Source organism: Adiantum capillus-veneris, chromosome 8 (assembly GCF_014529385.1).
Source record: "Adiantum capillus-veneris isolate H3 chromosome 8, ASM1452938v2, whole genome shotgun sequence".
NCBI lineage: Eukaryota > Viridiplantae > Streptophyta > Polypodiopsida > Polypodiales > Pteridaceae > Adiantum > Adiantum capillus-veneris.
The window spans coordinates 93770683-93786548 of record NC_140938.1 but is presented as its reverse complement, the minus strand read 5'-3'; the positions used below and the strand labels follow the sequence as shown (position 1 = coordinate 93786548).

Genomic DNA, 15866 nt, shown 5'->3' with positions numbered 1-15866 from the left:
ACACAATGCTTTTCATGTGAGCCTCTTGAAGCCTTACAAATGAGAGCCACCTCAAGAACCAACTATTGAAGACCCACCAGAATCGTGGACCACGAGGATGTGCTGCAGCCGAGTCCATTCTCCGACATGAAGACAAGGTATTAAGAGGCGGTAAGACTATCTGACGATATCTTATTAAGTTTAAGAATTATCCTTTTGAAGATGCTAGATGGATGCAAGGCATACAATTAAAGGATAACCTAAACCTTGTCAATGCTTACAATGCTTCCCAAGAGTAAGCAAATGTACAAAATGTTAAAAATGAACAAAATTTTTGTCTTATAAGACTCTCTTTTTTTTTATTTGTGCACAAAAATGAAGTAGTATGCATGCTTAGATCAAGTTTTGCGGAGACGACGTCTCCCGAACACCAAGTAGAGCTTGTCACTCTACTATGGAAGACTGATAGGACTAATGTGCAGACATGCTTGCGGCAGCCTCAGGCTCTCAAGCGCCAAATGGACTAGTCATCCATTATGAATGATGTCGTAGGTAACATAGGGATCCTCTACCCGCTAAGAAAAGGACTCATGCATATGCTTTATCTTCTCTACACCATAGTCTAGGACGACTATGATTTCAAGAGAGAGGTAATGTCATAATAATCAATATCTAATTCTCCTAAATGATTTTCTCATATTAAACTGATCATTTAATGTGGGGAAGTGCCCAAGGGAGAAAAAGCTAGAATATTGGTTAAGTTAGCAGACCGGCCACAGTAGGGATCCAAAGGAGGGAAAATAGGGATCCAAAAGGGGGGCCATCTGCAAAAGAGCCATGTGACAAACGGGCTAAAAAGACCCTAAGGTTCAGCCCATTAAGACTTCCAAAATGCTAAGGTTCCAAAATTCAAAGGTTGTGTCCAAAGGTCAACCTTAGGGAAAATTGGATGCTTAGTGTGTGTGCCCAAAAAGTCTTTCTACACATCCCTACATGGGGAGGGGGCGAGCCCAAAGCTAGGGGATGAGAGAGAAAGCCACACACACACACACACAGGCTCCCTTTACACAAAGGGAATGAGGGACACATGTCAGCTCCCTAGGCCAGATGCCCACAAGGTATGCCCAATTCCTATTGGAAGACCCTTGAAGTGACCAATGAGAATTAGGCTAGAGTAAATCTAGTTTAATTAATTTAAAAACATTTAATAAAAGAAACCAATAAGAATTAAGTGTCCTAGAAGACTATTGGGCAGTCTCCCAAGGGGTCCAATGAGCATTCAGGAGCCCCATGGCTTTCCTGATTCCTATTGGCCAGGAGGCAAAGGGGTCCAATGAGAGTTTAGTTTAATTATTTAATTATCTAAAGCTCTCACAAAAGGGGAAAGGGGGCACATGTCAGAAGGCTATCAATTATGCTGTTTAATTTCCTATTGGCTTGACCTGGGGAGTCCAATGAGGGCAAAAGCCAACTAAACTTAGCAGCTAGGGCTCGCCCAAGAGAGAGAGGGGGCTGATTTTTTGCTTGGCATTGACACTCACACTCTCACACTTGACCATGTTGAAGGGAAAATACTCTATCTCCTCCCAAGCTTTAATGGAGAGCTCATCACCTACTCCAAGCTTGTGAGATAGAAGCCTACAACAACACTCTCTTGGCATGTGGATGCAAATCCAACCAAGAGCCAAGCTTCAATGCATGCTCATCTTCTCTACCAAGCTAATTACTAAGCTAAGCTATGCTAATATGAGTGATTATGTGAGGAGATGTACTTCTTTCTCGTAAGATACTTTCTTTTTCCTCTCAATCTACTCTCATACCCTGCTAGCTCTCACCATCTTCGAAGGTGTGTGAGGTCTTGGGTCTGAGAACGGGGATAATTCAAGTTGTGTTTGATTAAGTGTTTTGCTTGGTGTATGAAGCTTCCATCTTCATTGCACTAGCTAGTCTTGAAGGAACACAAAGAATTGTATTGTACAATGTCTCTCTTTGATGGGAGAAACCATAATACAAAGCCTTTTGGAGGGGGGACCGGCTCCATGCAAATCCGGTCCTCAACTGTTGTCAATAGCTTAATTGCTCTCTCTTTTTGAAAGTATTGTCGATGCTATCTAACTAGGTGTTATGCTTTTTTTTGCTCTCTCCACCCAAGCACTCTTGTAATTCTCATTAGGAATCTATTCTAATGAAATGCCCACTATGTTCATGCTAATTTCCGCTACAAATAAGATTTTAGGCCATTAAACGTTACATTGGTATCAGAGCTCAAGGTTTCTCTTTTCTTGCTCAAGAAGGGAGGTCCTCAAGCTAGCTACAAATGGTTGGTATTATTAATTGCCTGTGAGTAAGTAGAATAGGGATTTTTCAGCCTTCAGTGCGCCTGCCTTGTGGCAGTTAACGGGGCATCACCGTCGAGAGCTATGTCTTTAATAGTGGAGTCCTACGGGCTTGCCTACGGCTAACCCACTATTGAGCTATTAGAAGCTTGACAGGAGCCGGTGCTGTTTTGGTGTCGAAAAGACCCCTCTTCTATTCCTTGCAATTAATGGTATTCGAGCCGCGGGTACAGTAGCTTGAGTGCTTTTTCTAAAGGGTAAAGAGGAGTAGCAACTAGGGCTTGAAGTGCCAAAGTACACCTAAAAAGTTTACACCTAAAAGTTGTTAGAATGGCTGACAATATTAAAGAGAGTGAAATTAATGTTGATAACTTTGATTTTGCTCATGAGCAAGCTACTAATGATGCTTCAATGCTTGTTAATTATCTTGTTTCTAGGCTTCAACAAGCCATGGGCAATCCATCTCTCCAAAGTGAAGTGCAAACGGCAGCTCCGTGCTCACGGGATTCTCCAAGTTCATCACCATGACGAGAGAACACCTAGGAAGCCTCCTTGTGAGACTACCAAAAGAGGTCTCTCTCTCCGATTCGGGAAGAAGAAGAGAATCCATATGAAGGGCTCAAGAACTTACTTCTTACGATGCATCTCCTTCCCAAAGGAGAACTCAAGAGCCTCCACCGAAGGAACGAGAAAGAAGCGAGTCTCCCCCACCCCTCTGCGGAGATGGCTCCACGAAGACGGCGGCTAAACGCTCTCCATCACCACCAAAGCGGAGAAGACCATCACACTCTCTCCACGCCATAATTCAAAGAGGGATGATAAAAAGCAAGAGAAGAAAAAGGCGAGAAAGAGGACACCCTCTTCTCCATCTTCTTCATCCTCTTCCTCTTATGAAAGCTATGGTGAAGACGACAAAGATCAAGACAAGAAAAAGGCGAGAAAGAGGTCACCCTCTTCTCCACCTTCTTCAAATTCTTCATCTTCTTCTGAAGAAAGTGATGGTGCAACTTTTTGAACCATCAAAAAGAAGAGGCCATAGGAAATCCTATGCCGCATGGAAGAGGTCGTCCAAGCTGAAGAAAATTCAAAGAGGGAGGGAAGAGCATCTCTTTCCTTACCTATGATGGCACCTTCGGTGCTACAGACAAAGTTTTGGCCTTTATCCAGCAATTCGATGCGGCGTTTTGGAGATGAGGGCTTCACGGAGTCCTCTAAGCTACGCCATGTAGCTATGCACTTTCAAAAGTCCGCCAGACAATGGTGGTCTAGCCTACGAGCCAACGGTGAAGCTCCACGAACATGGAAGGCTTTTAAGAGCTTCCATTATGAAGCAGTTTTTGGCCACCGATGCCAAAGACAAAGTACTCACCGAATGGCGAAGCTTAAAGCTCTCTCCCAATGAATCCATCCACAAATATGTAGACAATTTTGGGACCTACAACTCAAAGCCACTGTCTTCAAAAGTTGGATTTTGGAGAGCAAAAAGCAACAATTTTGTGCGGGCTTAACCGAAGAAATGGCGGAGTATGTCAACTCCCAAAGGCCACGTACCATCGGCGGTAAATACACACACCATACTATGGTGGCCTCGCGAATCAATTTCCAAACGGGGGAAAAGAAATATAAGCCCCCGGAAAACAAGGTCCAATGAGCCTAAGGGAAGGACAATGTCCAAAAGTCTCCTAAGGGCAATTCCAACAAAGCTAAAGAGAAGGGAGTTTACAAAGGAAAGAATAAACTCTCTCCTGAAGAGCTTGAGCGTTATCGTAAAGATAACCGGTGTTTCAAGTGCGGCGAACAAGGCATGCGTACCGCGCTTGTCCCCAAAAAGAACAACCGCCAAGATCCTCCTAGAGCTTCTCTTTTGTTGAAATCCAAGAGGAGGAGATTCACCAAACTCACCACAAAGGATCTCCTCTATGCCATGCTTGGGGAAAGGTAAGAGAACATGATGCTTTTATTCTCTTTGACCCTGGTTCTACTCACAATTTCATATCTATGGAGTTAGCCACCAAGCTAGGCATACAATCCTACGAGATGGGAGATATCCTACCCGCAGACAGTGCCTTCAAGGGGCAAGAAGCTTCAGTCACTCCCTTAATCGGGAAATTGAGGCTTCATGTCCAAGGCTATGTGGACAAAGAGGATTTCTTTATCTCTCCTCTCAAGCATTAGGATGTAATCCTAGGGGCACCATGGTTTGACCGTCCTGGCTGCCCATGTTAAATTTCCTGAAAGGAGAATCTCCTTTAAGTTCAGGGAAAAAGACATGTATATAGATGCTAGGGAGATGGGTAACACCATCCCCATTGTACATACACCAGCTTTCAACAAGTCAATAAAGAGCTCTATTTCCGTGTACATGATTTTTGTTAAAGATTCTCAAAATGAACCTAATGCTTTAGCAAAAAGAAATAAAAGCAACCAAAAGGAATTAGAGTTATCCCAATTTTCTCAAGGGGTTTCAAGATGTCTTTTATTGACGACATCCCTTGTGAGCTACCTCCTAAACGAGGTAATGACGACCATGCAATTGAACTTCTTCCAGGAAGTTCACCGCCTAACAAACCTCCTTATAGAGTTTCTCAAGCTCAACAATAGGAGATTATGCGGCAAGTGCATGAGTTAATTGAGAAGGGCATGGTTAGGCCTAGCTCATCTCCATTTTGCTCACCTGTGCTATTAGTGCAAAAGAAAGACGGCACATATCGTATGTGTGTCGACTATAGAGCACTAAATAGATCACTATCAAGAATAGGTTTCCCGTTCCACGGGAGAAGACCTATTTGATAAGCTACAAGGATCGACCTACTTCAGTGATTGACCTAAAAAGTGGCTATCATCAAATAAGGATAGTTGATCAAGACATTGTAAAGACCGCATTTCGTACTACATTGGTCTTTACGAATACATTGTCATGCCTTTTGGCTTGACTAATGCACCAGCCCACATTATAACCGCTTGATGGAGAAGCTGTTCAGACCTCATCGAACCTTCACTGGAGTGTTCTTTGATGATATTATCATCTACTCTAATTCATTAGAGGAACACAAGCAACACCTCCAGGTAATATTTCAAGTTTTAAGAGAGAATAAACTTTATGTTAATCGAAAGAAAAGTGAATTTTTCTTGCAAGAGATTCATATTTAGGTCACATTATCTCTCAAGATGGAATCCAAATGGATCCATCCAAGTTAGAGGTAATAAAAGGATGGCCTAAACCAAGGAATCTTCATGAACTAAGAAGCTTTAATAGGTATGTGTGCATACTATAGACGCTTCATAGAAAAGTTCTCACAAATTGCGGGACCATTACATGACCTAACAAAGAAAATGTTAGGTATACGTGGTCTGCTAAGGAGAACAATGCTTTCGAAAAGCTTAAAGAAAAGCTATCTCTCAACCTGTGCTTACACTACCGGATCTCTCAAAACCATTTGAGGTCCAATGTGATGCTTGTGGTGATTGCCTTGGGGCTGTTTTTGCTCCAAGAAGGGCACGCCATAGGCTATGAGAGTCGAAGGCTCGACCCTGTTGAGCAAGCTCTAGGCATATACGAAAAAGAACTCCTTGCATTTCTACATGCCTTAGACTCATGGAAGCACTATTTATTGGGGACTCCTTTCATTCTGCGAACGGATCACCAAAGTCTTAAGTACTTCATGACGCAGACCAAGCTCTCCGACAAACAAATGAGGTGGGCAAATTTCCTTTCGCAATTTCATTTTCATATTGCTCACATTGCTGGCAAGCATAATCAAGTAGCCGATGCACTCTCAAGACGACCGAGAGTGAATGCGGTTTCCATAGCAACTCACAATGATCTATCTTCAATGATAGATGAGTATGCTATTGATCCCGATTTTAGAGATGTGATTCAGCCCTTGCATTAGGGAAGAAAGAAGAACCATTACTTTACAAGAGTGTTATCTTCTCTATGGCAATAGACTATGCGTTACTAACTCACTAACGTGAGAAAGTAATGTATGAATCTCATGCTCCCCCCATATGCGGGGCATAGAGGGATTCAGTCTACCCTAAAGGGAATTGAAACATATTTCTATGGCCTACCATGAAAGTGAACATACATGAGTATGTTTCCAAATGTGTGGTATGTCAAAAGACAAAATTGATAGAGGGAAGCAACTTGGATTGCTTCAACCCTTGCCAATCCCTAATTCACCGTGGGAGAGCATATCCATGGATTTTATCTTTGGATTGCCTAAGTCTATCCATGGGAATACGGGAATATGGACGATAGTAGACAGGTTCAGTAAACAAGCTCATTTTATACCTGTCAAAAGACTATCAAAGCCCATCAAATGGCAACCCTCTTCATTTCCACAAATTTTCAAGTACCATGGCTTGCCAATGTCCATAGTGTCGGATAGAGATCCTAGAATGACCAGAAATTTCTGGAAGGGTCTCTTTGAGAATTTAGGAACAAGGCTAAACTTCTCTTCGGCCTATCATCCACAAACTGATGGCCCAAAGTGAAATAGCTAACCTAACTATTCTCGATCTACTAAAAGCCTATGTAACGGAAGTAGATCAAAGATCCCAATGGGAGAAGTACTTACCCTTAGTAGAGTATGCTTACAATAACACTGTACATACTTCTACAGGAAAAGCACCTTTCGAGGTAATTGAGGGAAGATCAAAAAGTCCCTTGCTACTTAAGGTACATGGGAAGATCTTCGCTGCAGATGAGTATATCCGAGACCTACAAGAATCTTTCCAAAAGATTAAGGATGCTATCTCTATCTCACAGCAAAGGCAAAAGGCTGCTGCTGACAAGCACAGAAGAGCCCAAGCCTTTAAAGAAACGATTGGGTCTTGTTAAATTTTTCCCAAGGCTCGATTAAGGCACACGACGGGCAAGAATCCTACGGGCCACCAAAAGTACTATGCTAAACTAGCAAAAAGGTACTATGGTCCCTTCCAGATTCTTAGGCCAATCAATGAGATGGCCTATCAACTTAAGTTGCCCAATCATTGGCTCATACACAATGCTTTTCATGTGAGCCTCTTGAAGCCTTACAAAGGAGAGCCACCTCAAGAACCAACTATTGAAGACCCACCGGAGATCGTGGACCACGAGGAGGTGCTTCAGCCCGAGTCCATTCTCCGACATGAAGACAAGGTATTAAGAGGCGGTAAGACTATCCGACGATATCTTATTAAGTTTAAGAATTATCCTTTTGAAGATGCTAGATGGATGCAAGGCATACAATTAAAGGATAACCTAAACCTTGTCAATGCTTACAATGCTTCCCAAGAGTAAGCAAATGTACAAAATGTTAAAAATGAACAAAAATTTTTGTCTTATAAGACTCTCTTTTTTCTTTATTGTGCACAAAAATGAAGTAGTATGCATGCTTAGATCAAGTTTGCGGAGACGACGTCTCCCGAACACCAAGTAGAGCTTTGTCACTCTACTATGGAAGACTGATAGGACTAATGTGCAGACATGCTTGCGGCAGCCTCAGGCTCTCAAGCGCCAAATGGACTAGTCATCCATTATGGAAATGTCGTAGGGTAACATAGGGATCCTCTACCCGCTAAGAAAAGGACTCATGCATATGCTTTATCTTCCTCTACACCATAGTCGAGGACGACTAATGATTTCAAAGAGAGAGGTAATGTCATAATAATCAATATCTAATTCTCCTAAATGATTTTCTCATATTAAACTGATCATTTAATGTGGGGAAGTGCCAAGGGGAGAAAAAGCTAGAATATTGGTTAAGTTAGCAGACCGGCCACAGTAGGGATCCAAAGGAGGGAAAATAGGGATCCAAAGGGGGGGCCATCTGCAAAAGAGCCATGTGAAACAACGGGCTAAAAAGACCCTAAGTTTCAGCCCATTAAGACTTCCAAAATGCTAAGGTTCCAAAATTCAAAGTTTGTGTCCAAAGGTCAAACCTATAGGGAAAATTGGATGCTTAGTGTGTGCCCAAAAAGTCTTTCTACATCCCTACATGGATGGGCGAGCCCAAAGCTATGGGATGAGAGAGAAAGCCACACACACACACACACACAGGCTCCCTTTACACAAAGGAATGAGGGACACATGTCAGCTCCCTAGGCAGATGCCCACAAGGTATGCCCAATTCCTATTGAAGACCCTTGAAGTGGAACCAATGAGGATTAAGCTAGAGTAAATCTAGTTTAATTAATTTAAAAACATTTAATAAAAGAAACCAATAAGAATTAAGTGTCCTAGAAGACTATTGGGCAGTCTCCCAAGGGTCCAATGAGCATTCAGGAGCCCCATGGCTTGCCTGATTCTATTGGCCAGGAGGCAAAGGGGTCCAATGAGAGTTAGTTAATTATTTAATTATCTAAAGCTCTCACAAAAGGGGAAAGGGGGACACATGTCAAAAGGCTATCACTTATGCATGCTTAATCCCTATTGGCTTGACCTGGGTAGGTCAATGAGGCAAAATGCCAGAAAAAATAACTTAGCAGCTAGGCTCGCCCAAGAGAAGAAGGGGCTGATTTTTGCAAGGCATTGACACTCACACTCTCACACTTGACATGTGTGAAGGGAAAATACTCTATCTCCTCCCAAGCTTTAATGGAGAGCTCATCACCTACTCCAAGCTTGTGAGATAGAAGCCTACATCAACACTCTCTTGGCATGTGGATGCAAATCCAACCAAGAGCCAAGCTTCAATGCATGCTCATCTTCTCTACCAAGCTAATTACTAAGCTAAGCTATGCTAATATGAGTGATTATGTGAGGAGATGTACTTCTTTCTCGTAAGATTACTTCTTTTTCCTCTCAATCTACTCTCTCATACCCTGCTAGCTCTCACCATCTTCGAAGGTGTGTGAGGTCTTTGGTCTGAGAACGGGGATAATTTCAAGTTGTGTTTTGATTAAGTGTTTTGCTTGGTGTATGAAGCTTCATCTTCATTGCACTAGCTAGTCTTGAAGGAACACAAAGAATTGTATTGTACAATGTCTCTCTTGATGGGAGAAACCATAATACAAAGCCTTTTGGAGGGGGACCGGCTCCATGCAAATCCGGTCCTCAACTGTTGTCAATAGCTTAATTTCTCTCTCTTTTGAAAGTATTGTCGATGCTATCTAACTAGGTGTTATGCTTTTTTTTTGCTCTCTCCATTAAAGCACTCTTGTAATTCTCATTAGGAATCTATTCTAATGAAATGCCCACTATGTTCATGCTATTTCCGCTACACATAAGTTATTAGGCCATTAAATGTTACATTGGTATCAGAGCTCAAGGTTTCTCTTTTCTTGCTCAAGAAGGGAGGTCCTCAAGCTAGCTACAAATGGTTGGTATTATTAATTGCCTGTGAGTAAGTAGAATAGTAGGATTTTTCAGCCTGCAGTGCGCCTGCCTTTGTGCAGTTAACGGGCATCACCGTCGAGAGCTATGGTCTTATAGAGGAGTCCTACGGGGCTTGCCTACGGCTTAACCACTATTGAGCTATTAGAAGCTTGACAGGAGCCGGTGCTGTTTTGGTGTCGAAAGACCCCTCTTCTATTCCTTGCAATTAATGGTATTCGAGCCGCGGGTACAGTAGCTTGAGTGCTTTTCTAAAGGGTTAAAGAGGAGTAGCAACTAGGGCTTGAAGTGCCAAAGTACACCTAAAAGTTTACACCTAAAAGTTGTTAGAATGGCTTGACAATAGTAAAGAGAGTGAAATTAATGTTGATAACTTTGATTTTGCTCATGAGCAAGCTACTAATGATGCATTCAATGCTTGTTTAACTTCATTTTTCAAGGCTTCAACAAGCCATGGGCAATCCATCTCTCCAAAGTGAAGTGCAACGGCAGCTCCGTGCTCACGGGATTCTCCAAGCTCATCACCATGACGAAGAACAACACCTAGAAGCCTCCCTTGTGAGACTACAAAAAGAGGTCTCTCTCCGATTCGGGAAGAAGAAGAGAATCCATATGAAGGGCTCAAGAATTTACTTCTTGACGATGCATCTCTCTTCCCAAAGGAGAACTCAAGAGCCTCCACCGAAGGAACGAGAAAGAAGCGAGTCTCCCGCCACCTCGGCGGAGATGGCTCCACGAAGAAGACGCGGGCTAAACGCTCTCCATCACCACCAAAGCGGAGAAGACCCTTGTACACACTCTCCACGCCATAATTCAAAGAGGGATGATAAAAAGCAAGAGAAGAAAAAGGCGAGAAAGAGGACACCCTCTTCTCCATCTTCTTTATCCTCTTCCTCTTATGAAAGCTATGGTGAAGACGACAAAGATCAAGACAAGAAAAAGGCGAGAAAGAGGTCACCCTCTTCTCCACCTTCTTCAAATTCTTCATCTTCTGAAGAAAGTGATGGTGCAACTTTTGAACCATCAAAAAGAAGAGGCCATGACCAACATGAAGAACCCCCATCAAAGGAGAAAGAAAGAAGCAAATCCCTTGATGAATCCATAGAAGAAGATGTGGCTCCGCGAAGGCGTCGAGCACAAAGATCTCCTACTCCCACAAAGAGGAAGAGATCATCTCGTAGCCCTCCTCACCGGGAATCCAAGAGAGAAGAGAAGGACTCAAAGAAGAAAAAGGAGAGAAAGAGGTCACCCTCTTCTCCATCTTCATCACCTTCTTCCTCTTCGGATGAAAGTGGTGGTTATTCTTCAAACGAATCACCAAGGTGAGGGCATAGAAGGTGACATGCTACTTGGAGAAGGTCCAATAAGCTCAAAAAGTTCAAGGAGGGAGGAAAGAGCATCTCTTTTCTTACCTATGATGGTACCTTTGGTGCCACAGACAAAGTATTGGCGTTCATCCAACAATTTGATGCTGCGTTTGGAGATGAGGGCTTCACGGAGTCCTCAAAGCTACGTCATGTAGCTTTGCTTTTTCAGAAGTCTGCCAAACAATGGTGGACTAGCCTTCGGGCTAATGGAGAAGCTCCTAGAACATGGAAGAATCTAAGAGCCTCCATTATGAAGCAATTCCTTTCGAGCGATGCTAAGGATAAAGTCCTCACCGAATGGCGAAGTTTAAAGCTAACTCCTTATGAGTCTATCCACAAGTATGTGGATAAGTTTTGGGATTTACATCTCAAAGCCACTGTCTACAAAAGGATAGACTTTGATAAAGTCCTCACCGAATGGCGAAGTTTAAAGCTAACTCCTTATGAGTCTATCCACAAGTATGTGGATAGACTCATAAGTATGTGGATAGACTTATCCACAAGTATGTGGATAAGTTTTGGGATTTACATCTCAAAGCCACTGTCGACAAAAGGATAGACTTTGAGGAGCAAAAGCAACAATTCTGTGCCGACCTTCCTGAAGACATGAATGAATATGTTAACTCTCAAAAGCCTAAAACAATTTCAGCGGTCATCCATCACACTCTGGTTGCCTCAAGGATCAATTTTCTAAGATGGTGTTTACAGTGGTCCCATGGTGTTTACAGTGTTTGGAATCTAGTTGTACTAAATAGTAAGGCCTGTAAGGGTCAATGGTCACATGTGTTTACAGTGTTTGGAATCTAGTTATACTAAAATAGTAAGGCCTGTAAGGATCAGTGGTCACATGGTGTTTACAGTGTTTAGAATCTAGTTGTACTAAGTAGGTGCAACGATTTTAAAAAAAGAAAAGATAGCCGAATCAAACGAGATGCGCGAAGCAGGGGAGTGAAATCACAGTCTTTTCAGCTCGCTGCATGGCAACTCAAAAGCGTGGAAATTGCATGACGTCTCTCTTATCATTTTTATCTCTCTTAAAATCGTGGACACACAGTGATCCGCTTGCTGGCGCAGGAGAGGGCAAGGCAGAGGGAGATCTCTCTCTCACACACACACACACACACACACATAGCTATGTAGCAAGGCCTGACGATGTGTCTGCTGGCTAGTCACGACCTGCTGTGAGCGCAAGGCTGCAGGTAGACGAGGCTGCAGACGATCACATAACGGGGGGATCTGGAGAGGTATCTTTGAGAGTATTAGATTTTTTTAAACGTAGAGCCAGTAGAAGCTAGCCTGAATTAAATAGTAAGGCCTGTAAGGGTCATTGGTCACATGGTGTTTATATATAAGTGTTTGGAATCTAGTTGTACTTGAGGGGCCAAAAGGGACAGTCATTTAGACACGAGTCACGACTCACATGTCCCAGCCTCATGCAGTGCATCAACAAGGCTGGGGAAAACCATTATAAAAGAAGCCGGCAATGTTGTTGATTTTGAAAGTGTTCATTTGCTTGCAGAGAATTAGAGTCCAGTCTCTCTTTTTACGTAACTCTCTCTCTCTCTCTCTCTCTCTTTTTCAAATTTTATCTTCGGGTTGATACTGATAATGGCAGGATATCATGTGCATTGTGCAGGATTAATTAGCTGTAATGGCAGCTGAGACCGTGAATTCTGTGGTTGCTCTGCCTGTTGAGAAGGTCCAGCTGGACGTAAGGCTCTTCGCTTACGCTCGTCTCTTCTCTCTCTGATCTGATCTCTCTCTCTCTCTCTCTCTCTCTCTCTCTCTCTCTCTCTCTCTCTCTCTGTTTATGCAGGGCGCAGACATATTGGAGGAGGACACAATTTTTGCGAAACTAGCGCAAGAGATGGTTGCTGCTGCTGCTGCGGAGGGACGGCAAGAGGTCCCCGTCGATCTGATTGCCAAATACATGCAAGTGGAGGCTCATGACTGGCATAACCGGATTAGAAGCGCTGTACTGGGGCTGATATCCGCAGTGCCGAAGGTGGGTGCTGCCATAAGCAGGCTCATCGGCCGGTTTTGGCCAGCAAACAAGGTGGATATTTGGGAAGCCATCAAAGCGGAGGAGTATGTAAGGAACATTGTCCAGCAGGAGATTTTTGAATTCGAATTGCAGCAACTTCAGAACGACATCGAAGCGCTGGAAATGACTATTGAGAGATACGATACGGTAATTATTATTGTATGATCTTTCATCTTTTTAATTAATTTTTCCAATCAACCCACAACTAATTAACTGTACTAAACTGCATATAATTGCAGGCTGCGCTTACTGAGAAGGGGCATTTTCTAGGCATCTGGATCACGCAGGCTGACGCATTGTTTATGCGGATGCGAAACTCTCCCAACAACATCCACCTTCTCCTTCACATTGTCACCGTGTCTACGCTTCATGTCGCAGCCCTGCATGAGCGACTGACATTTGGCTAGTTAGTACTATATTATGAGATCACCAGCATCCATTTAATTAGTTAAAACACATGATCATGAGTCTATAATGCATGCAAAATATTAATGCAATTGCGCGTGCAATTAAGGCATCCACCATCCTCATTAATTATATTTATCCCTTTTTATGTAATATTGCAGGGAACTCTACGGCTCAAACAATACAGCAAACTGGACGCAAGCTCTGGTGGATATGTTCGAGAGGTACACAACCGATTTAATCCCAAATGTCTTCAAAAGCTGGAAGGGGTGGAGGGAAACCCAGATTGAGATTACAGCATGGGTACGGAGGGGCTCATGCGGGTATCTTACTTGTAGACCAGACGTTTCTTATGCTCAAGTGGAGGATAATTAAGGTCTCAGGTAGGTCGTGCAGTAACAGGCATGCATATATTTATATATATATATATATATATATATATATATATTAAGGATAGATTATGAATCAAGTCAAGTGCTGATTGGAAGTATATAAATCATAATATTTGTATGATTATTTGGATATTGTACGTAGGGGCGAGATTCTCATTTCAGGCAACGAATCGATACTCAACAACAATTTTTTCGGGAGTTTGCGAAGATCACAAAATTCGGATGGCGAACGAGGCGACTGCGGACATGGCCAGCTGCCTGTCGCCCACTTTTGCTTTTCACAAGCTCCTACCCGACCACATTCAGACGCAGTTTTCTCCTTTTGACAGGGAGCAGTTCTGGCGGGTTTTCAGAGGCCCATATTCCCAGGATCTTTCACACGGACTCTGGACGGCTGTCAAATCCTTCAGATCCCATCCAACTCGCTTTGATCAAACGGCTCGCGACAGAATTTTGGAGGTAATGTATGACTGGTTATAACTCATGACCATCTATGTATATCAATGCTTGAATTCATGACCATATATATATATATATATATATATATATATATATATTCTAAATGGGTTTGCTGATTGTTCGAGATGACAATCAGAGCGGGGTCCCATGTTGATGCTATACAATTTTTTTACGATCATGTGAATGCAAATTCTATGACTCCAGGGATTATGGCCGGAAACTCTATGGGGGGCATAGGCATCAGGTTGATGTGAGGGATCGGCCCATACAGGAAATGCGCATGGAGTTCGCTCGTGACGTGCTTGCTTCGTTGCAACTTCATTTCAAAGATGGTACATCAACCCGAAATTTGGAAATGATGGATGTGCGACTAGAATATTAACTTGTACATCCCCCTATGGCTACAGGTTTAGCTCATGGGCCTTTCGTGAAGATCCCGGCCCCTACGGAACAGCCGCCATCAGCGTACTCCGCTTCCAATTCACCCCCGAGGACGTAGTCATCCCACCAGAGCAGCTATGATCTCAATACATTAAGGAGTAGCTGCTTCATCATCAGAAATGAAATAAGTTGTCGAGGCCGTTGATTTATTAATATGTCGTCACATTTCTACTACTACTAGTAGCGGAATTTCTGATCTGTTGATCATACATCGTGGTTATAATGCTGTTACGACACAATTATGTCACGACTAATTTCACAAAACTTGACTAACATAATCGTGTAGCTTAATCAGAACAAGTTTAGACGTTTTCTTAACTTGAGAAAAGTGAAAGGATTTGATCGACATACAAAATGCCTTAACCAAAAGTGATTGCGGTTTGAATCAATATTTTGAATAATAACCATGATTTGGATTTAATGCAGTAGTAGCGTGATCTTGCATAAATCAACTCAACCGCGGACGGTTGGATAGTGAACCAAGTGAAAGGCTTTAATACAGAGACTAATTCTCTAGTACTTATCTTCTGCCTCGCCCACCTGTGTAGGTCTATCTCAGATATCCAGCACTCAGCAATCTCCATCCGAACCCGCCTTAGGTACGGACAAGTGGATTCTCGCTTCCACACAGCTAAGCACGACACTGGCCCACCTATGACCAAGCCGCCTAGTCTTCTCCATGAGCCGAGACCTTGAAAGGATCTCAAATACCTATCAGTGGTGGGGACCGGGGCACAAGGAGCTTTAGACCAATTGCCACCTAGTAAATATCATCCCATTTCATTGATTTGCTAGATTGAACTAGCAAACCTATAGCAAATATAGCATATCATATGCAACTAGCAAAAGTGAGGCCTTGCTATGTAATTGCTAGATGGAATTAGTACAATCATGCTTCCTACAAGCTTGCTATATAGTAATCTAATGTTCTTGCTAGATGGATCTAGCAAAATGGAGCTGCTTTGTGATTACTATATATATAGTAAGGCATGGGTTGTAACACTTCCTACATAGCAATAGTTGCTACACATTTTCTCTCTAGTAATTTAGTGTAAGTGATTACATATAGTAAGTCATAGGTTGTAACATTTCCTACATAGTAATAGTTGCTAGAAATTGGCTATC

General features: G+C 42.7%; 1 protein-coding gene across 1 annotated transcript; it reads left to right on the top strand.

The window, feature by feature from the left end:
- The first annotated feature begins 12618 nt into the window (after positions 1 to 12618).
- LOC147452569 (uncharacterized) lies at positions 12619 to 14915 on the top strand. The gene is made up of 8 exons (XM_086518205.1): positions 12619 to 12711; positions 12817 to 13191; positions 13284 to 13402; positions 13611 to 13673; positions 13826 to 13832; positions 13984 to 14300; positions 14505 to 14632; positions 14708 to 14915. Exons 1-8 carry the CDS (start codon positions 12652 to 12654, stop codon positions 14797 to 14799), a joined length of 1161 nt encoding a protein of 386 aa, XP_086374331.1. The 5' UTR covers positions 12619 to 12651; the 3' UTR covers positions 14800 to 14915.
- Positions 14916 to 15866: the final 951 nt, after the last annotated feature.